General features: G+C 29.3%; 9 protein-coding genes and 1 non-coding gene across 10 annotated transcripts; 6 read left to right on the top strand and 4 right to left on the bottom strand. All coding sequences in view use genetic code 12, as the record gives it.

Annotated features, from left to right (window-relative positions):
- Nucleotides 1-928: 928 nt before the first annotated feature.
- CTRG_05934 (Zn(II)2Cys6 transcription factor domain-containing protein) lies at nt 929-2,014 on the top strand (the record flags this gene model as incomplete). The annotated part of the gene is made up of 1 exon (XM_002546410.1): nt 929-2,014. The coding sequence occupies one exon, from the start codon at nt 929-931 to the stop codon at nt 2,012-2,014; it is 1,086 nt and encodes a 361-aa protein (XP_002546456.1).
- Nucleotides 2,015-2,240: 226 nt separating this feature from the next.
- CTRG_05933 (fungal specific transcription factor domain-containing protein) lies at nt 2,241-4,043 on the top strand (the record flags this gene model as incomplete). The annotated part of the gene is made up of 1 exon (XM_002546409.1): nt 2,241-4,043. One exon carries the CDS (start codon nt 2,241-2,243, stop codon nt 4,041-4,043), a length of 1,803 nt encoding a protein of 600 aa, XP_002546455.1.
- Nucleotides 4,044-4,747: 704 nt separating this feature from the next.
- On the bottom strand, nt 4,748-6,238 carry UGA33 (Uga33p; the record flags this gene model as incomplete). The annotated part of the gene is made up of 1 exon (XM_002546408.1): nt 4,748-6,238. The coding sequence occupies one exon, from the start codon at nt 6,236-6,238 to the stop codon at nt 4,748-4,750; it is 1,491 nt and encodes a 496-aa protein (XP_002546454.1).
- A 1,099-nt stretch (nt 6,239-7,337) lies between these two features.
- SUC1 (transcription factor) lies at nt 7,338-8,855 on the top strand (the record flags this gene model as incomplete). The annotated part of the gene is made up of 1 exon (XM_002546407.1): nt 7,338-8,855. The coding sequence occupies one exon, from the start codon at nt 7,338-7,340 to the stop codon at nt 8,853-8,855; it is 1,518 nt and encodes a 505-aa protein (XP_002546453.1).
- Nucleotides 8,856-8,911: 56 nt separating this feature from the next.
- Nucleotides 8,912-10,198, bottom strand: LIP7 (Lip7p; the record flags this gene model as incomplete). Its single annotated transcript, XM_002546406.1, has 1 exon — nt 8,912-10,198. One exon carries the CDS (start codon nt 10,196-10,198, stop codon nt 8,912-8,914), a length of 1,287 nt encoding a protein of 428 aa, XP_002546452.1.
- Nucleotides 10,199-10,356: 158 nt separating this feature from the next.
- Nucleotides 10,357-13,836, bottom strand: AXL1 (Axl1p; the record flags this gene model as incomplete). The annotated part of the gene is made up of 1 exon (XM_002546405.1): nt 10,357-13,836. The coding sequence occupies one exon, from the start codon at nt 13,834-13,836 to the stop codon at nt 10,357-10,359; it is 3,480 nt and encodes a 1,159-aa protein (XP_002546451.1).
- Nucleotides 13,837-16,976: 3,140 nt separating this feature from the next.
- CTRG_05928 (SRP1/TIP1 family protein) lies at nt 16,977-17,408 on the top strand (the record flags this gene model as incomplete). Its single annotated transcript, XM_002546404.1, has 1 exon — nt 16,977-17,408. The coding sequence occupies one exon, from the start codon at nt 16,977-16,979 to the stop codon at nt 17,406-17,408; it is 432 nt and encodes a 143-aa protein (XP_002546450.1).
- A 312-nt stretch (nt 17,409-17,720) lies between these two features.
- On the bottom strand, nt 17,721-17,792 carry CTRG_06319. Its single transcript has one exon. It is a non-coding gene; the product is annotated as a tRNA-Asp (tRNA).
- A 1,050-nt stretch (nt 17,793-18,842) lies between these two features.
- Nucleotides 18,843-19,712, top strand: CTRG_05927 (uncharacterized protein; the record flags this gene model as incomplete). Its single annotated transcript, XM_002546403.1, has 1 exon — nt 18,843-19,712. The coding sequence occupies one exon, from the start codon at nt 18,843-18,845 to the stop codon at nt 19,710-19,712; it is 870 nt and encodes a 289-aa protein (XP_002546449.1).
- Nucleotides 19,713-20,196: 484 nt separating this feature from the next.
- On the top strand, nt 20,197-22,203 carry CTRG_05926 (uncharacterized protein; the record flags this gene model as incomplete). The annotated part of the gene is made up of 1 exon (XM_002546402.1): nt 20,197-22,203. The coding sequence occupies one exon, from the start codon at nt 20,197-20,199 to the stop codon at nt 22,201-22,203; it is 2,007 nt and encodes a 668-aa protein (XP_002546448.1).
- Between the last annotated feature and the right edge of the window lie 44 nt (nt 22,204-22,247).

Genomic DNA, 22,247 nt, shown 5'->3' with positions numbered 1-22,247 from the left:
TGCTGTGGATGATGGGTTCGGCTGACATTTAAATATAACCCGACGGAAATGACACTAGAAATTATGGAGTTTGAAAAAGAAAAAATATTGTAGCAAAAAAAAAAAAAAATAATTATAATATCACAAAAACTGAATTTCTTTTTACTAGAGTGTGAGTTCAAAATTACCAGTAGAATTTTATGTGACCATTTCGTATTGATTCATTAATTTAGAGTGATATCTATCTATCCGCTTCCCCGCGGTATTTACGTATCTTGAAGTGATTCATTTATCATAGTCATAATCCTTCTAGCAAATATGTATGTTTCTCCAAATTCCTTGAGGGTGTTTGATGCAACCAATCTTGCATGCATCTTGAATTACAAACTTTTGACAAGTCGTGTATGATGGCAACTTATCCACCACCTCACGTGAATAATCGAAATTTGACATAAAAATTAATCAATTGCAAAAAGCTGCAAAAGTATAAAAATCAAGAGAAGGTCCTGATAATTCCCAAATATTTGATCGTTTAATTTCTTTCTTTCTGTTTTTTGGTAATATAGGTATCATCTTGTCTTGGGGTTTTTTTTTATTGATAGATATTCTTGAATGTGTTGAATTGATTCATTCTCCATCATGGAAAATGCAATAGAGTTTTGCGATAAAAATGCGGCTTGAAAACTCCAACAATGAAAATTATTCCAAATTCCAAGTAGGGATTTGGCTCTCGATAACCACCATCAGCAAAATATACAAGTTTCTTTGCACGGTCCGAACTTGTTTTCTTCAAGTACATTGAATAATTGGAAGTATGTATGTTGTATGATTTATTAATAAGCAATGATGTATATTTAAAGAGTTGCATATCCCTGGTACTATCGATCCTACTTTATTTTCATTTTTTTTTTTCAATTTTTATCCTCCTAACTATCAATCACACAAAACAATGTCTGTATCATACGAAGTTAAACCATCCGATGAAATTACTGGTGCACCAGAAGTAGATTACTATACCCCAGAGCAACCAGCTCATGCAGGTACTTTCTATAGAGAAGCCCCAGATCAAGTTATTCCAAAGATATTCCAGCCTTTGAAAATTGGTAAAATTACTTTACAAAACAGAATCGGGGTTAGTCCAATGTGTCAATATTCTGCAGATGAAAACCTTGAGGCTACCCCTTACCATTTGATTCATTTCGGTGCAATGGTTACACGTGGTCCTGGTATTAATAACAATACTACTAGTACTACCACTGCCACTACCACCACTGCCACTACCACTACCACCACATCCACATCCACACCCACATCGAAACATTTGAAGAATGGAAATAAAAGAAGAAGAGTCATAAGAGCTTGTGATACTTGTCGACAAAAAAAAGTAAAATGTGATGGTAAGCAACCATGTATTCATTGTAAAGTATATTCATATAAATGTACTTATGACCAACCAAATATTAGAAGAAAAAAAAATTCTGGTATTCCTGTACCTTCACAACCAAGTCCAGCAATTCTACCAATGGCTGCTCAAGCTGCTGTTGCTTTTGGTACTAATTCTAATCACAATAGTCCTGATAATGGTCAGAATATTCAACATCCTGATGGTCAATTCCAGCAACATCTGCCATTAAACGAAACATTACCTAAAACAAATCAAATCATTTTTCAACAAATTATAAATGCATTGTTTCCAAAACTACAATTGAATGGATTTGATCCTAATTTACAACTAGATTTAAACAAATTTCAAAAAGCCGTACAATATACCACCACTAAATCTCCTACTTTTGCTTTGAATTTAAGTGAAATTTCTGATTTAATGCAAGATCCAAATGCTGTGATACCTCCAAAGACAACTTTATCTGTTGGTTCATTTGAAGATACTGGTAGTACATCAATGTCTTCTCCTCGTGAAGTTGGATTATATTTACCAACTAAAGAAGTTGCTCTTAAATTAATCTATACCACATGGAACAAAGCTTGTGTGTTGTTTCAAATTTTATCATCGTCCTTCTTTATTAGAGGAAGTTGATTTGTTGTATTCTTTGGATCCATCAAATTATGGTGATCGACAACATAAATTCTTACCCTTTTTGTATTGTATCTTGGCTTGTGGGTCTTTATTTAGTAAAACTCCATATGGGGATCCTGAAGAAGATAAAAGTTTAGAAGATGATGGATTCAAATATTTTTTGGAAGCCAGAAAATTAATAGATATAAGTAATGTCGGATATATAAATTCCATTCAAACTATAGTCATGATGATTATTTATCTACAATGTTCAGCAAGACTATCTACATGTTATTCCTATATTGGTATTGCCTTGAGAAGTGCTTTGAAAGAAGGTTTGCATAGAAATTTAACTATTTTCCAAAATTCAAAGAGAAAATTGGACCCAATTGAAGAAGATACTAGAAAAAGATTGTTTTATACTATTTATAAAATGGATATTTACATCAATTCATTATTTGGATTGCCAAGATCATTGAATGAAGATGAATTTGATCAGGAGTTGCCTGCAGAATTGGATGATGAAAATGTCACCCGAGATGAATATTTGTATGATAAACAAGAAGGTAGATTAAGTTCTTCTGGTTGTGCTAATCAACATACTAAATTGATGATGATTTTGTCTCATATAATCAGAAAAATGTATCCAATTAAAGTTAAAGATGATGATTCTGAAGAATTTCAATCCAGTTCAAGTGTTCATTATTCACGTGATAGAATTCATGCTAAAGTTACTGATTTAGAAGTTGAGTTGAAGAATTGGTTGGATAATTTACCACAAGAATTGAAACCAATTGATCCAAATAGTCCTGCTTCAAGTGATGGAATGGATAAAGTTCCAGAGAAATTCCGTTTGGCAAATTATTATCTTCTTTTAGAATTTTTGAATTGTCAAATTATCTTGTATCGTCCATTTATTCATTTTATTAGTGATAGTATGGATGCATCAGTATCAGATCTACGTTCATTAATTAGAGGTAGAAATTGTATTAAAGTGGCCAGAATGGTTGTCAAATTGGCCAATAAAATGATTGATCAAAAATTATTATTGGGAACTTATTGGTTTTCGATGTATACTATATTTTACAGTATTGCATGTTTGATTTATTATTTCCATTTTGCTAATTATAGCAATAATGGTAAACGTTATAATTATGCTGGGATTTTATTTGATGACGATTTGAGTATTGATATGATTAAGAAAGATATTGAAATTGGGAAAAAAGTTTTGGATAGTTTGAAAAATTCTTCTAATAGTTCATTAAGAATTTATAATATTTTAAACACTATGTTTGAACAATTGAATAGAAGAACAGCTACCAGATCAAGACAAACTTCAGGTTCTTCAACCACTTCAGCTGTTAGTAGCACTAATAATGATGGTACTGTTTCACAAACAGAACAAGTTCCGATTCCTCCAACATTTCAAAGTCAAAATGTTCAAACTATATTTAACAATTTCGATAATATGAATCAATATGCCAAAAAGAATCAACAAGATCAAGAGCAGTATATTAATGTTAAGAAGGAAAGTTTAGGTGAATTGTTTGATTCAACATCATTGGTCAAATTTAAATCAAGTACCGTTTTACCAAAAAATGCAGCCAATTTACAAAGAATGGCAACACCAAAAGAAGAAGTGAATAAAGAGATTGGAGAAGTTCCAGGAGGTAATTTAACATCAGATTATATGCCTGGATTATTTGATAAATTGGATGCACAAATTTTTGGTAAAATATTGCCACCTTATATGTTGGAAAAAAATGAAAGTTTACGAAGAAACATGATGAATAATAATCAAGCATTAGGTGGACAAATCTTATCAAACCAAGGTCAGCTGCAACAGCAACAACAACAACAATTACATCAACCACAAATGCCTCAACTACAGCATCCTGGAATTAACAATTTACCACCTGGAGGTGGGAGCAATTGGCCAATTGTGAATGGAGAAGATGGATTAAATTTAGAAGCACTTTTTGGAAGTTTAGGGGGTAATGTATCAAATCAAGGAGATTCAAATGGTTTAGAATATTTGGACCCCTTTTAGTAATATGTGTATCTGTATAATTTAATATTATTTATTTATTTTTCAGTATTTTTTTAAAAAATTGTTTGTAAGTAATTTTTGACTGCAAAATGCAATTTATAACACAAAGTAACGATAGTAATAATCGAGGGCATAGTTAATACTGCTCACATAAGCCCAAGGGACTTTGTTGGCACAACCAACAGAGAAATTGGATAACTAGTCAAAGAAGGACTGCTTCCAATCATTAAGAAAAGGAAAAACCTGTTGAATTCAAATTACAAAGCCGTGTTTAATGGTAAAACGTTATAATCTTATCAAGATAATAAAATCGAAATTGATTTATTTACAAAAGTTTTATAAATAAAGTATACTTTTTATATTAATTATTATATTAATGGAAAATATAAATGACATAAGACTGCTAGAATTAAATGATTAAAATGTTAGAATTTTGGAACATTTTATTATACAGCCACCTCAATCGATATTATGTAAGAATACAAAATTTAGCCAATTTACATAGTGGTGTCAATGAAAAATTAAATTGATTGATTTTTTTTTTCTTTGTATGGATTTTATCTTTGGTATTTATATTACTTCATTTTCGGATGATATTGCTGATATAACATTTTCATTCTCTTGTGATACAATATGAATTTCATGTGAAGAAATTAAAATATACTGTACAATTGAAACTACAGACTCCTATGAATATAAGTCAATCATATCATGGAAATTTTCCAGTTAAAGTCATGACAAATATCTAACCAATCAATACAAATACTTCCATAAGGATTTCTAATCCATGATTCTTTGACAATTTCCCATATTCTTTTTAAATTTCCTTGTTTGTATCTTTCATATATAACAGAAAATTTTGATTCTATATTTTGTCTATCAGATTTATTACCAGCCGTGATTCCACAGATTAGCAATGCCATACTTAAATTTTTTGCCAATTTGGTTTCAATTAACTTGTCAATGATATCTATTGATTCAAGTAGTAATAGTTGGATCTCACTAGATTTTGGTTGGGTTTGTTTAATATATAATAGAACATACATTTTACCAGCAATGCAACATAGTTTAAATAATTCCAATTGATCATTGTTTTCATCTGGTATAGAACTTGGATGACAATTATTGATACTTGTGATTAAATAGTTAACTTTTTGTTCAACTTGTTTATAAAACTGGACACGAATTGTCGAATCTTTTTGATGAACAACATTTTCCCGTTCTCTTTTTGTTTCAACGTAAACATTCATGATTTCTCCTAATAGAAGATAGATTGGTTGACAACAACCTTGATAAGGATCTAATCCATAATCACCTTCTAATAATTTTTGTCCTTTAAATAAATTATGGTAATTTTCCATAGTACAAGTAGTACCATTTGCTAATGATTCACTAGACATAACATCATAAAATTGGAAATTGGAAATTAAAAATTTACAATCATTTGAAAATCCAAAATCTTGAATGAATTTTTTTAATCCACCATAATCTCTTACTAATTTTTCACATTTTTTGAAAATATCATACCAGTTTTTTGTATCTCCTCTGTGAATATAAATTGCCATTTGAATTAAATTATAAGCAACACTAGTAAAATAATCAAATCGATCAATAGGACTTGATTTTACCAATTCTTTAGATTGAATTAAATATTTCTCAGCTTCTTCTCCATCTCCTTGAAATGTAGCTCCCCATGATGCTAGTAGATTCAGGATTGCTTCATTCGAAAATGCCAATGTTAGAAAAGTACTCTTGATATAATTTGTCTTTTCACTAAGTGAAACCAAATTGGCATAACGTTCAAAAATTTTAATATATTGTATTCCTTGATCATCTAGATAAAGTATCAATGGTGATGAAGCATTGATGTTGAAAGTTGGGGAAAATGTCGTTTCGGGAAAATGTAAATCTGTTGGTGTCGGTAAACGGATAATATCTGTAGATGTAGTAGTAATTGTAGTACATGACGGTACTTCGATGTCTACTGTTGTGATTGTCTTGTTTATATTTTTGTTCTTGTTCTTCTTTGGTTTGTCGACTCTGAACGAAGTCATATCAAATATTTTAATCTCATATTCACATGATAATCCACGTATTAAACAGAAATTGCATGAAGGATGAGTCTCATCGCATTTCCGTTTTCTTTCTTTGCATCTTTTACACCCTGTTTTAGATCTATTCCGCCTAGACAGCATCTAGTTATTCTTCTCTTGGTAAATAATTTGTAGGTACGTAAGTTATTGTGGAAGCGATTAAATGACTGAACGAAAAAAAAAAAAAAATAATAGAATATACGAGAAATACCACGTGTGGAGGGATCGATTGTGTAAATGGCTTATTTCTCTTTTTATGTTTTGTGGAGTAATGTGGGATGATGAATATTCTCTTTAATAATCTTGACCAGATCTTATATCATCAGATGATGGATGACTGTATATGCATTTGTAAAAATCAATGAGATATGTTTTGTGCAGGACCTGCATAAAAATGTCTCGATCTTGCATATAAGATGAGGGGGTTTGGAAGGACGACATTCTTACTCTTCTCATTAGACCCCTTCGTTATTGATGACGATAAAGTGGGTAATGTGGGACATATATCAAATAGGAGCACTTGGTCGACGTTACAAAACCTGGAATATAGCAATATATATTGACTTGATTAACATTTCACACACGCCTTGTGACTTATATCACTGTAAAATGGTAAGCAGCAAACAAAAAGAGAAACGTACTCAGAGTCACGAAACTAAAAATAGCTCAGATTTCAATCAGATCAATTTTAAAGGTCATTTTCAATACTGTGCACACTGACATCATTAAAGTTGCCCTTTTATTTGTCTCTACCATGCTCTGCAAGTTACTGTTCCTGCTCCTGTTCCTGTTTCGGCTAGTGTTACTGATTTTTTTTTCTTTGTCAGCCGGTTGAGGATGTGGGTCAATTTTTTTTGTCTTACACGCATCACACACACACACACATACACAGAAAGTTTTTCTTTCGTAAGTTTCCTGACCTAAACATTGTTTTTAAAAAAGAAAAAAGAAGGAAAAAAAAAACCACAAGATCAAGAATAACTCAAGAATATATATATATTATTTCTTTTCTTTGTTGAATCATCGTTGAATTATTATCAACTACTATCCATTATAATATTAGAATCATTTACGGATTAACTGTAAAAAAAAAAAATAGTTAACCTACGGAAAAAATACCTAAGGGGGTTTAAGGAACAGACAAAGTTTAAAAGAAAGTAAAAGGGGGAAGAAAAAAAAAAAATAAAAGTTAATTGTATAGATGTCCAAAAGAAACCCTTACACACGTCCGTGTGATTCATGTAGTATAAGAAAAGTTAAATGTGATCTACAAGTCCCTTGTTCAAGATGTGTAACTCATAATCTAGAATGTACTAATAAAAGAATAAGAAAAAAATGTGGTCCTAAAAAAATTCATGAAAAAACTAGAGAAGCAATTAAAAATTTAAATGAATCAGAGAATATTTTTACACAACAACTTCAAACTGATCATTTCATACCAGCATTTGCTTTAGATAAATTATTACCAAGTCTAAATTGTTACCAAACATGGTATTATGGTATTTGGCCTGTTGTTTCAATAGCGGAAATCACTGCCAGAGTAGCTCAAAATGATGTATCAGCGTATGCATTAGCTTGTGCTATAAGTGCAGCCATATTAAATCAAGTGACATTTATTTCAAATAATTCTTTATATTGTATTCCTCAGAATATTAAAGATTTAAATTTTGTTGGAGAATGTATAAGGGCAAGAACATATATGAATTATCAATATACTCCGACATTAGAAATTCTATTAACTTCGTTTTTTTTACACGTTGCCGAGGTTAATAAAGGAAGTAAAGCAGCTGGGGTATTATATTTAAGAGAAGCTATTACTATGGCACAAGTTATTGGACTTCATAAAGAATCTACTTATCAATCAAAATCTATTGCTGAAGCTCATAGAATGAGAAAAATTTATTTTTTATTATTAGTAACGGAAAGATTTATGTGTTTAGATGATTCAATTCCAGTTGTTTTAGATAATTCAATAAGAGAATTTACACTTAATGATGAAGAATATTCTGTTTTAATTGAAGGATTTAAACAATTAGTTCGAGTATTTGCTATTCCACTGAAATCTATATTTGATAATTTTATTCAATTAAATGATTCAAAATCAATGCCTCCGGAAGCGGCAGTTCTACTTAATAAAATACAAATGGAATTAGATTCTATTCGTATATCACCAATTGCTCCAGATATTCAAAAGGCAAATATCATGGTTAGTAAATATTGGATGAAAGCATTGACTTGGAAAATAACTAGAAGTAACAATCTACTAGATGATTTTAATGTTTCATTATCAGTTAATTATCCTTTAGAAATGGTAAAAAGATTTTTATTTGAAATTAAAGAATTACCATTGTCGGCATTTGAATCAAATGGTCCAGGGGTAGGATTTAAATTATTAACAATGGCAACGGGCTTAATTGATTCCATTGATCTTAGTGGTAATTCAAGTGGATATGATTATTTACAACAAATATTTGATTTGATTTCAAAATTAAAAAATACAGAGATTATTTTACCTAGAAGAGAATATGAACAAGTTAAGGAGGCTTTAAATAAAGTTCAAACTGATTTATTATTTAATAGTGCGCAACAAGGTGGTTATATATCTGAAGTTGACTCAAATGGTTCATTAGATGCATTTTTAAATGATCCAAGAGTATTTTATCCAACAGGTAATGAAACTCCAACTGATCCAAATTTCATTGCCAGATATCCATCATGAGATTCAATTTGCCTATATAAGTGTGTATATATATATATACGTAAACGTTTCTTCGATTAAGGTATAATATGTGAAATTACTTGTTGTGTAATATTAATATAATGTTTAATTACAGGAGATATTCCAGGGTAATTAAGGTTGGTGATTCGTGTCACGTGTTTGCAACCAGAATTTTTGATTGATTTATTAAAATGATTTTCAATCCAAGTTATTGCCGCCGGTATTCCAGTATATGCTTCAACCATATGATTATAACTTAAATCTTCAGCGATTTCCAATTGAACACCTTTAGAACACCAATATTCTTTTAATTTTTCAACATCTTTCATGGGTGTCATTTCATTAAATCTTGAATGATACAATAATACTGGTACTTGAGGGGTTAATTCCTGTTCAATAAGATTATTTTCAGAAATATATTTCTTGCAAATTGAATCATAAAGAATATTTTCATTATAAATATCTCCAATTATATTCATCATGAAATATTTGACAGCACTTGGAAATAAACATTCATGTGATTCAATTTTACCACCACCTGAATTAATTAACATTTCTTTGAAATCATTATATTCATTACAAAAACTTTGAAAGATATTAACTATTAATCCAGCATATGGACCACCATTTATTCTTTGTATAAATGATGTTATATTCCCAATAGTACCACCAGATACAACACCAATAATGTTTAATTCTGGAGAATAATATTTATTTAACATACTTGCCCAAATTGAAGCAAATCCACCAGTTGAATAACCAATTAATGCAATTTTTGAATTTTTAAAATTCATAAAAATTTCAATTGCTCTTATTGAATTTAAAATTGTATATGCTGATGATTTTCCAATTAAAAATGAAGAATTTGGACCTTCATGATCAGGTAAATTAACTATATAACCTTGATTAAGATAACCAGATATGAAAATTAAATCAGTTTGTATTTGTAAAGTTTCAAAATTTGGTGTTTGTATAGCATAAGAAGGTGAACATTTTAACAGAGGAGAATTTTCAAAAGATTGATGAGAAATGATTTTATTTGATTTAAAAAATTTTGGAATTATTAATGTTGTTATTATTGAATTTGGTAAACCATTCAGATCTTGAGATCGAACTAATATTTGCCAAGTTTCCAAAATGGGTAATTTGATTGATAATATACTTTTAATTGGTGATGGAATAGGACGAATTTTAAGAATATTTCCTGGTTTTGAATCTGTTAAGTTGTCTGGAGGATTATAGAAATCATCTTGATCAGGTGGAATTGCAAAACATAGGGTTATTGAAATGAATACATATAATAAGATCATGCGATACATGGCTACAGTGGTGGTGATTGACATTGGAAAAGAAAAAGTGCTCAAGGAATGTATAGAAAAAAAAAAAAAAAAAAATAGATGCAAAATGTAATCTACACTGGCATGAACTTTCCAAAGTTTGAATTGTTAAAACTTTCCTATATTTTTTGTTCTTTTTGGTACAATATTATTTAATATATGACCTAGTATAGCAACATATCTAAATCATCTATAGTTTCATCATCTCGAGTAGCAAATTTTTCCAAAGTAGTTAAACAACCATTATTATTTGTAACAAGTTGTGTTGATTCATTATGAATTTGCAATTTATTCACTATATCAGTTGGTTTTATAGTAACATCTTTATTAGAATATACATCACCAAATTTTTGTATTGCAATTGATTGTAATTTCGATAATGAATTCCCATTATTGGAATAACTTCTTCTTCTTGACAACAACAAATTAGCCAATTTTGAAGGTTTTGTAGATTTAGGTAATTGAATATTATATCCTGAAGATTGTAATTTTTTAATAATTTTATACACATCATTACCTGAGTCTGACAATAATGTATCAATTTGTAAATTTGTTAAATGATAATTATTTTCAAGTAATAAATCATTAATTTGCTTTCTTGAATCATTACTTGATTGAATTGATCTACCAAATTCTGAAGATATAAATATTGATAATGTTGATCTTAATGAGGATTTTATAGATATTGTAAATTGGAAAAATTTTATAAATTTATCATAATCAATAGTTTCAATCCACAACTTGTTGACATCTTCAATACCTTTAGAATTTTCAAATCGATAATTTTTAGTAACAATTTTTTCAAAATAATTCTTATGTAAATCAAAACTATCATTATTGGTAAAATTATCACTATGACAATTTGGTGGTGTTTCATACAAGATATTTTGTGGTAATCCTTCTGGTGAATTATCCAAACTTTCAATAAATAATTTAATATTTTCAATCAATTCATCACGTGTCATATTAATCAATTCCAATTCCCATTCAAATAAATATTGATTAATTTCATTCATAATTTCAACACAAGTAAAACTACTACTTGAAACATAAATATAAATCCCCATAGTTTGTTTATTATATCGAACTCCACTAAGAACAACATATCCAATTTGTTTCTTGGTTCGTAATTTATACATTATATCATGTGACATTAAAAATGCCAAAAAATGAGCCAAACTTCTTGAAAATTCATCTTGTCGTTGACAAATTTGAATATAATGATAAACCACATCGTTAGAATCAAATTCATTCCTATTCTCAACGGTAAAATTATAACTTTTACCAGATTTCAATAAAATACTTGAAGGTTGTGGGAAAATGGGAAATTCTAAATAAATTTTTAAATGATTTGAAAATTTATTAATAATTTTACTAATTTCAAATGCATATTCATCATCAATATTACCAGATATTAATATTTTAGTCAATTTAAAATCATATTCAATCATCTTCAGAACATTGGTTAATATAGATGTATCCATCAATTCCAATGCATCAATTCTTTCTTCAATATTAAAAATCCCATGTTCCAATAATAATGTACTCCCTGCTAAAACTTGTTGTAATGAATCACCACTTTGCAATTTTTCATATTCTTGTCGTAGTTTATTCTTTAAAATGACAAATTTTTTATAGCCAACATTACGTATTTCATAAAAAATAATTTCATAAACTCGATTGATAAATTTGGTGATAAAAATTTGATATCCAACAATAGGACCACAAATACAAATTTGTAAAGATGGACAAATTCCATAATTTGAATAAATTCCCCATGAAAATAAAGCAAGTTCACCAGGATAAAATTCAGAATACAACAATTCACCCAATTTTTCAACAAACATTTCCATACAAATACAATTTGTTACTGAATTTTTTGAAATTAAAATTTGTATTGATGAAGTAATAAAATTATCAATTGAATTTCGTTCAGATATCCACAATTCATGATTTTTAGAATAATCCAATAATTTAGGTTGTGAATTTTGTTCATCAGGAATGAACAATTGTGATTTTTTAGAATCATCAATTAATTGATCCAATTCTTCATGAGTTAATGAAATAAATCTATTATGTTGTAGAATATAAAATAAAGGAAATTCTTCTTTAATTGGAAAACAATCAAAATCCAAAATTTGATATTCAAAATTATAATAAGAATCTTTGATAATTGTAGATGGTTGATTAGAATAGAATTTGGGTAGTTTTTCACCAAGGATAATTATATTTAATTTGTTTTTATCAAAAGTTTTTCTAGTTTGATATATAAAATCATGAACATTTATTCCTCCTCCTCCTCCTCCTCCTCCTACTCCTACTCCTACTCCTCCTCCATGAGATTGATAATGATTACCTAGAAGTAAATCTTGAATTGAAACTTCATCCATCAGTAATAATTCAGATAAATTGGACACTTCATCCATTGATGATAAATCATTTTGTTGAAAATATGAATTATATTTGAAAACTCTTGAATATTCATCCAAACATTGAAGTAATATATCCTTTTCAGTATAAACAATTTGATTTATAAATTCCCAAATTGATTCAATAATCTCATTAGTCTTTGATAAATCTTTAACATGAAAATCAATCAACAATATATTTTGTAATCTTGAAATAGATTGAGTAAATGCAAACATTGATTCAATTAGTTTCTTATTTTTTAAATTACTACATAAAGAACCTTTAGTTTCATCACCAATTAAATTACACCAAATTCCTTCATAATAAAAATTCCTATTACCAAGGGGTAAAATTAATCTTAATCTAGTGGTACCATCCCTTTTGATAAATAAAATTTTATTAAATTCAGTGAAAACATCCATTGAAACATCAGATATTATACTTGTAGTGCTTTTCCGTTTTGTTATATTTTTCAAAGATAATCTTTTAGATTGTTTTGATAATTTTGGAATATCCAGAAAATGAGCAATAACAAGTTTTTGCAATTGATTTAAAGATAAATTACTTTTTAAAACTAAATTCATATTTTCAGAATGGAAATTATTTTGAAAATATTTAACAACTTCCAGTTTTAACTTCTTCCTATGCTCTAAAAGGGTTTGTTTATTTCCAGTTCCAAATTTACTAAATGGATGATTTTCATTAGATAATAATCTTAATCCATGATATAAAACTTTATCTTCATTAACTATATTCAATTGATGTTCATCATTAACTGCATTTATTTCATTAATTAAATAATCATCATTAAATAAAGGATTTTTGAACAATTCACTAAAAATTGAAAAAATTCGATTAAATCCAAAATCATCCTCAATTTCAATAGTATTCATAACAATTTCAAAATGAAAACAAGTTAAATATCCCATTGTAAATGCATTGGTATTACCACCTAAAGAATTTACAATATTGAAAAATTCATTTGCATTAGGAAATTTTGAAGAACCCATAAAAATCATATGTTCACATAAATGAGCTAAACCTTGAATATCTAAAGGATCATTAAAACTTCCAGAATTTATAGATAATGCACATGATGAATTAATAGTTGTTGGATCAGATATAATTAATGTTTTTAATCCATTAGATAATTTAATCAATTTATATGATTTATATTTATCAATTAAAGGTTTCTTAAACTCAGTTTGTAAAGTTGTGGCAGAAAAGAAATCCATCAAGAGTTAGAACAAAAAAAAAAAAAGTAGACTAATAAAATTTGAAAAGAGAGTTGTAATCATGATGTATAAAAAAAAAAGGAAAAATCACATCGTATTCGACCCTTTTATGTTACTTTTCCAAATTAAATCTTGTTTAACTCAAGGATGGTTGAAGAAAATAATAACAAATTAAAGAATATATTAAAACTGTCAAAAAATTTCCTAAAAAAGCTGCGACAATTATGTAACATCTTGGTAGCGCTTAAATTAGGAAACTCTTGTTAAATGAGAAGAGGAAAAAAAAAAGAAAACACACACACACATATATATACAAGTATTTCATGAATTACTTTATGGTGTCAAAGAGTCCAAATGGTTTCGAGTGGTTAATTGGTGATTTGGTAGTACCTATTACCGAGACATCTAATAAATAAGCATTGGTCTTGGGATGTTGGTTGTGCGAATAAAAAACCTGTTGAAATATGCAAGAGAAGCCAGCACAATAATAATAGAAGAGAGATAGAAAAAGAAAAAGAAAAAGAGAAAAAAATAATAATAATAATCAAAGACAAAACATAATTTTACTGAACCAGCATTTGCTTTGCCCCTCTAAATAGAGGAAGGGGGGATATAATGTGAAAAGTACTTAATAAATTTCCCCCATTATCTGATAATAATATTGGTAGCTCGTTTGTATAAAGAAATGCCAAAACAAAATATAATAATTCAATGAAAAAAACAAAAAAAAAAAAATAGGAGTTATGCTGTGCTGGTTAATAGACAGTATTTTTGGGTAATAAAATTAAAAAAAAAAATGTGTGACATTGAGTTTACGTCATCATTGTCACTCCACAATTAATTTTTCTTTTTCTTTTTCCGGTGGTCGTGTACTTTGGTCGTTCCTTTTTTTTTTGGTTTTGGGCTTATCGCAGCACATCACACACACTCTCTCTCTCTACCAATCGTAAGATTTCTTTTTTGCAATGATGAACATTCTTTTACAAACAAAATCAAAGAAAGAAAAAGAAAAGAGATAATAGAATTACAAATACGCGAGTTGTATTTTCTAATCCCCTTTCATTCCATCCCGCCCTCCCCCTTTTTTGTCTTTTGAAAAAAGCTGAATTGTTGTTGTCAATACAAATGTGTAGAACAATCTTCTTCCCATCTCTATAGATTAGATTAGAGACAAACTAAAAAAAAAAAAATTGATTGTATGGTTTTACACGACCTCCCAACAAATAAACACGTGTCGTGTACGATACCCAAAAACGCAATCGCAGGGGCGCCCCCGATAGCAAAAAGAATAAAAAAAAAGAAATTCACACAATTCCAAATTGAGATAAAACCATTATTGTGTGTGTGTGTGGGTGTGTGGGTGTGAGAGAGAGAGTTTCTTTTTTCTGCTGTTTGTTTGTTTGTTTGTTTGTTGTTCACTCAATTTTCTTACAACCAAAATAATAATTAGAAAAAAAAAAGGTTTCCCCTATTTTTTTTTTTTTCTTTTTTTGTTCTTCTTTCATTTATATATACAGTTCTATTACCAATCTTATATCCATTTTTTTCAATTATCAACAACTACTTTCAAAGTGATCCTACTTCTATTACTATAACTTCTTTTTCTTTTACTTCCGACTACCCTTATTTCAAATTAAACAATAATGATGTCCTACACTCAAGCAGCAACCAGCGCCACCGGCATTAACAACGCTAGCAACAACTACAACACTTCACCTACTTTATCCAACTCATCTATTTATAGCAATAGTTCAGGTTCTCCACTTAGTGCCTATTCTACCACTTCTTCAATGATACCTTTATATCCAACAGCATCAGCATCATCCATGTACAGTCGAAATAATTTAAACGTTGCAAAGAGTTTTGGTGATGATTTTGAGTTTTTACCTGTCACTGTCGAATCAAAAAAACGTTTCAACGCTTTCACTGCTACTTCTTTTTCTCCAAGTTCAAAGAAGTTATAATATTAGATTAAATTTTCAGTTTACATTTTGTTTTAACATTTACATTTAATTCATTTTAAGTTATTTCATGTATTCATTCATTCACTTTTTTTTATATATTTGATTTCTTTCATGGGTAATTTTTTTTTATTTGTATGCATTATTATTAGCTTTCAATTCTGGGATGTTTTTTATTTGAATTTCAACATAGAAAAGATTACATTTTATATATATATATATATATATCATCATATCATCATTAGGTTTAATAAACATTTAGTATTAGACTCTTTTTCTTTCGTTATCATTTGCTTGTTGTATCTCTAATCAATAATTCCGCAAATTCGTTTCTGTGAGAGAGAAGAATTATGCTGAGTTTTTGTTGTTGGTGGCGGTGACCCGTAAATTCAATTTTTGTACACAAGAACAAAATCGATGAGCAAATTCAACCAACCAACCAACCAACAGAAAAAGAAAAAATTGCGTATTGAATTTTCGTAGTGGAGGAAAGAGGGGGGCAGAAAGAGAGGGACCAGCCAATGAGGGAAGGAGCGGAAGTAATATCATCGTGGGGTTACATCACGTGCTGCTGTTTGGTCCTTCTACTCCTTCTTCTTCTTCTTCATGATAACTTTATCAATGTTCTCGCTGTGTAATGTAATCCATTGAGCAATTTATACAGATCTATTACAATAAAGTTTTGTGCGCCATCAAATAAAAACATTAGATGTACAATTTCCTACTTTTTTTTCTATAATTATTTCTTCAACGGCTTAGTATCTGAAACATCATAATAATGACGAGCTCAATTATCCATTTATCATTTTGATTGCAGTCAACTGTCTGTGATCACTAGCTTGTTCTTTTTTTAAATATTATTTTTCTTGTATGGAGAGTACATCATCGATGATGTAATATGTAATTGTATGATTTAAATTTTTCAATTTTTTTCTTGATCAACTCTGCTTGGTATATCCCTTTTTTTTTTTGAAAAACATCATTGCGCCTCTAATACTTTCCAAGTTGAACAAAAGAAGAAACTGCAACTACACTATAAATAAACCCTGACTATCAATGGCAATAATCTTCATGATCTTCATTTGTTAAATACATACTAAAAAAAAAAGAAGAAGCCACTATCACTATCCGTATTTATATTTAAGATCAATTTTTTTTGTTATTTTATTTTGGAAAACGATGAATATTTTAATTACTTTATCATTATTTTTTATAACTATAGCTGCTCAAACAAATCCAAATGTTGAATTTTTAACAAGAGTAGTATCTGATTTAGCTAGTAATGGAAATGAATATATTCTGTATTTTAGAAATGGTGGTGGACCAATTAATCTAGGAATAATAAGAACTGCTCAACAACTTACACAAGATGCAAATGGTGGTGATTCTTATACTACCTTAGCTGCAGATCTGGGATTTATGAGTGATTTAAGTGCTATGATTACTCCTTTACCTTGGTTTAATGAAAGAATAGCTACTGGTAATATATCCCTGGTTCCTACTGAAACAAATACTGCTCAAACAACATCCCCATCAAATGATGTTAATAAAGTAGGAATTACATATGTAGGATTTGGTGTGTTTGCAGGAATTGTATTTGCAATGATTTAAATAAGTGATATCGTAAGTTGTATAGTTGTTTTTTAGTACTGAATGTATGTATTTATGTCAACTTTCAACTTTTATTTGTAAAATTATACTAAATTTGCATGAAATCTTAATTTGTTTCCAAAAAAACTAAAAACTTTATTAAAATAGAATATTGAAGAATATGATCAGATATATAAGTTCAGATACTGATATATTATTGATTTGGAAATAATATGCTTTGCATATTGCTGCAAATTACAATTTATTAATTTAAAAAAAAAAAAAAAAAATTTAAAACTGTAAGTACTCAAACTAATTTAGGTGCAAAAAAAACTCTTCTGCGGGGAATCGAACCCCGATCACGCGCGTGACAAGCGCGTATTCTGACCGTTAAACTACAGAAGATTTGTTTCAACTTGACCATGAGTCCTGTTGTTCGAAAATTTTGAACTACCCACATATACAGACCACGTCACGTCACTAGAAATAGTTATTGATAATTCTCTGACCGCAAAAAAATAGACATAATCTATCAATAATGTATAGACAATACACGTCATGACTTCTATTACCAATACGATACCACACTCGTTTACAATAACTGCCAATCATACCCAACAAAAATAATATAATAATGTTTCATTCATTGTCAAATTCATTCTCATTTCTCATTACGACTAATTCTGGATTTATTACATGCATATGATCACCATTTAAAATTCAATATCTTCTGTTTCAGAATTGAGGCGACAACTAGTTTAATGAACTCTTAATTAACTATACACTTAAAAATAATAATAATAATAATAATTCCAATATAAAGCAGACGGGGCAAAGCAGGAATCCCTCGATCAATTGAGTTTAACTTTAATTCATCCCTTTCTTGTTGTTAAGAAAAACAACAAGTTGATGAATACGGTTTCGGTATTTGATAAATTTTGTTATCCATAGAGAAAGGAAAGAAAGGGAAGAGCTTTCGTCTAAAATGAATATACATTCTCTGCTTGATATTCTTCATAATTAAGAAACATGGAGGCGATGAATAATGATATCACCACCCCATATTAATCAAGAGGCGGTATGAAGAAAAAAAGAGATATGGCCCGCGCGTGGGCATGCGCGTACTGTGAGAATGAAAGACACCAAACATTTTTTTTTCTCTCTCTTCCTTTCTGTCCCCCAGTTGAAAAAAAAATGATAAATAACAAGACCTCCCTCATTACAAAGTTTTCTTCTTTCCCTTCTTCAATCTAATTAATTATATTTATATATATATATATATATATAAAAGAAAAAAATAGCTCAACACTTTTTTTGTTTTAGTATTTTCTTTTGGACCATAACGTATACTATCCATTCGTATATTATTAACAAGGAAACCTTACCAGATACGGCACAATGGCAACTCATGAATGTATGTATTTCTTTCTTATAATACTTGTTTTCGTTTAACTCATGTTACTAACACCTAAAGTGAATTATACAAATGACAGACGTCAAACACCAAGAAATAGATTCGGTTGGGTAAGGCGATTAATGCAAGGTCAAAATAGAGCAACTATTCATCCATCTCCTCCATCTACAGGAGTTCCAAACACAAGGCCAGTAACTTCTGATTCATCGTCCTCATCACGAGTTCCCGATATTACTAATAGAACCACTAGACTTTCAAATTCAAGACATATAAGGAATTCAGAAGATTCACAGAATCAGAGTGTTAAATCAACCGATGAATCAGATTCCCTACATAACGGTGGTGATGGTGATGATGGTGATGATAATTCATTAGATGCAATAAGCGATATGCATAGTGATAATGTCAGTACTACTCCATTAAAATCCATAATATCTACTCAATCTACGAAAGAACCATCAATATTAAGTGGTGATGCGAATATTGATCTGACTTCTTTGAATGCATCTACAGCAGAAACTTCATTAGCTCCTAGTGTAAACACACCAACAAATTATACATTTACACCAACAATTACCAATGGAAGCGCCTTGGCTACTCCAACTTCAAATGGTAGTAATAATAATAATCATAACCAAACATTGAATTTGAATAATTCAGGTGTTCCAGATCGTGATAGTGAATCTATTGTAACTTTGGCTAGTTCAACAAGAAGAATTAGAAGAAGAAGTATTGACACAAATTGTAGTACTGCTGGTATTCCTCCTGCTTCAATTATGGAAAGATTAAGTGTTCAACCAGCTAATAGTAATTATGCTACTAGCATTAGAACAGCAAACGATAGAGCCAGTCAAGTCGAAGCTGCATCCCATTATGACGATCAAAGTAGTTCAGTCAGAAGTTTCAATTGATATTATCGAGAATATTAAATTTTAATTCTTTTTTTTTTTGAGCTGGTTTTTTTTTAATAGTGGAGGTTGTAAGGTTTTATAATACGATATATATATATATATATATATATATATTAAGATTTGTCAATGTTTAGTAAACCATGTGTGTCCCGTCATGTTCCGCCTCTTCATCAAGCAACTTTTATCTTGTTTATAAACGTCACTTAAAAAACTCCTGCATAGTGTCGCATCAAGGAAGAAGTTAAACAAAAAAAAATAATCTAAAAAAAAAAAAAACCTGCCACAATAATTTAAAATCAAAACAAACCTAAAAAAAGAGAGTGAAGAAAAAAAAAAAAAAATCCTAACAAAACAAATCAAGGTTTTGTATAATCAACTGATATCCACATTTACCATACAGATCTAAAAACATATAGACATCTTCCTCCTTTTTTTTTTACTTTATCATTAGTTCATTTTAAGTTTATTTATATTATAAGAAAGAATGGGAACTTTTGGTTACCATGACAACTCCATTGAAGGAGACGAATACATTCAACGATTATCAACTTATATCAGGAAGAATGAAGAAGCATTAGCTAATGGATTACTTTGTTTTAGTAAACATAGAAATACAACTTTAAAGGTCAAACCATTAAGATTAAGTTTTACAATTCATCATTTATATTATATAACTGAACGTATTGAACAATCTCCACTTGGTGTTGAAGTAGGACCTTTAAATATTAAATTGGATAATCCTAATCATGAACCTACTTTTATATCATTTATGGCAAATAACGCAAGATCATCTAAACATTTTGAAAGTGATACAAGGTCTATTTCATCAATTAATTCCATGAAATCCATTGTTTCTAGTGCTAGTGTTTATTGGAGATCGGCAGCAATAAGTAAAGATCCAAAAGTTATAAATAAAGATATCAAGTATTTATATTCATCATTTACTAAAGTTCCTTGTTTAATATTGAGTCCCAAAACAAAGATTAGTAGTATAAATTCGTATGAAGAATATCCTTGTGATACATCTGTACCAGTTAAAATGTTTAAGAATCTACAGGTTTTAGAAATGGTTGATTACGAACCAAATGAAATTTTTGGATGGCATGTATTAAGTGAACAATTAAGAATTTTAATTATTAGAAAATCAAAAATCAGTGATATGGCAGAAGTCCTTTTCCATTTAGTTATTGATGATGAATCAGGTAGACTGAGTTTTAATTCATCTTCTTCTCATACTAAGACAAAAAAATATGATTATAATACTACAGGAGTAGGATCATCTGCTGATGATACTTTTACAGAAATGAATGAAATGTTTAAGCATAAGCGAGAGAGGGGATATACTGCAAATACAATGACAAGTTCCTTACCTAAAGATATGTATATTGAAGCAAAAGATTATAAATCATTACCGGAAGCAAAATGGTCATTTTTGAAACAATTGACAATATCTGAAAGTTCAATAACATCTGTACAATCATATATTTTTAAACCATTGGTGAATTTGGTGAAATTAAATTTGTCAAATAATTTATTAGAAGAATTACCTCCAGGTTTAGATCAATTGGTTAATGTTAAATATATCAATTTTTCTGATAATTATTTAACATCTTTGAAAAATTTACCAACAAATTTAACCCAATTGATAACATTGAATTTTAATAATAATAAATTGGAGGATCTTTGTGGTATTGAGAATATCCCAGCATTAGAGAAAATTGATCTACGAAGAAACAAATTGAATAGTTTAAAAGCATTGAAACCTTTAGTTCTATTATACAAGAATGGGAAAACCAAAATTGACAACATTTATTTGTCACAAAACAATTTGGCCAAAAATTATAGAAGCGAATTATTTAATTTATTCAATGGGGTAAGATATAAGAATTATATGAAACTTGATGATTCACGTCCAGGGTATTTTGAGAAAGCTATGTTACTTGATTCAGAAGCCGCAATTAAGAACTTGGAAAAGTTTTTGCAACCAGAAGAAGAAATCGAGCAAGAGGGAATAAATGGAGAGGAAACAGAACAACAACAGCAAAGACTACTAGTTAGAAAACAACGCAAGTCTCCACAACCAAAAGATCAATTACCAGCACCAGTACCAGTCGCTGCACCAGTATTGAACAGAACTACTACTTCCACTTTGGTTTCATCAACAGTTAATGCCAATGATACATTAACTGAAGCATTTTCACAAGTAAAAATAGAAGATGAACCAAGAGTTAAGAAGTATGAATTATCTCATACAGTCATATCCACGTCCCTTTCTTTATTATCCACACCAACATCTCCTTTGCATACCAACCACAATACAACCAATAAATCACCAATTTCTAAACCAATGACGCATTTAAATAACTCCAATAGTTCCATTCCGTCTAGTCCTTCACTTAAAAGATCAGCTACATTAGTTGATATTGAAAACTCAACCACTGCTCCAAATATTGTTACCCAAGTCCAAGTCACCGCACGTATGAGTACATGAATATGAATTAAGTAGATAATATAAATAATATCCACCAAAAAAAG

This window comes from Candida tropicalis, assembly GCF_000006335.3.
Source record: "Candida tropicalis MYA-3404 genomic scaffold supercont3.10, whole genome shotgun sequence".
In the NCBI taxonomy this organism is placed as follows: domain Eukaryota; kingdom Fungi; phylum Ascomycota; class Pichiomycetes; order Serinales; family Debaryomycetaceae; genus Candida; species Candida tropicalis.
Note: the sequence above shows the minus strand (reverse complement) of the source record. Positions and strands in the feature narration are given on the sequence as shown.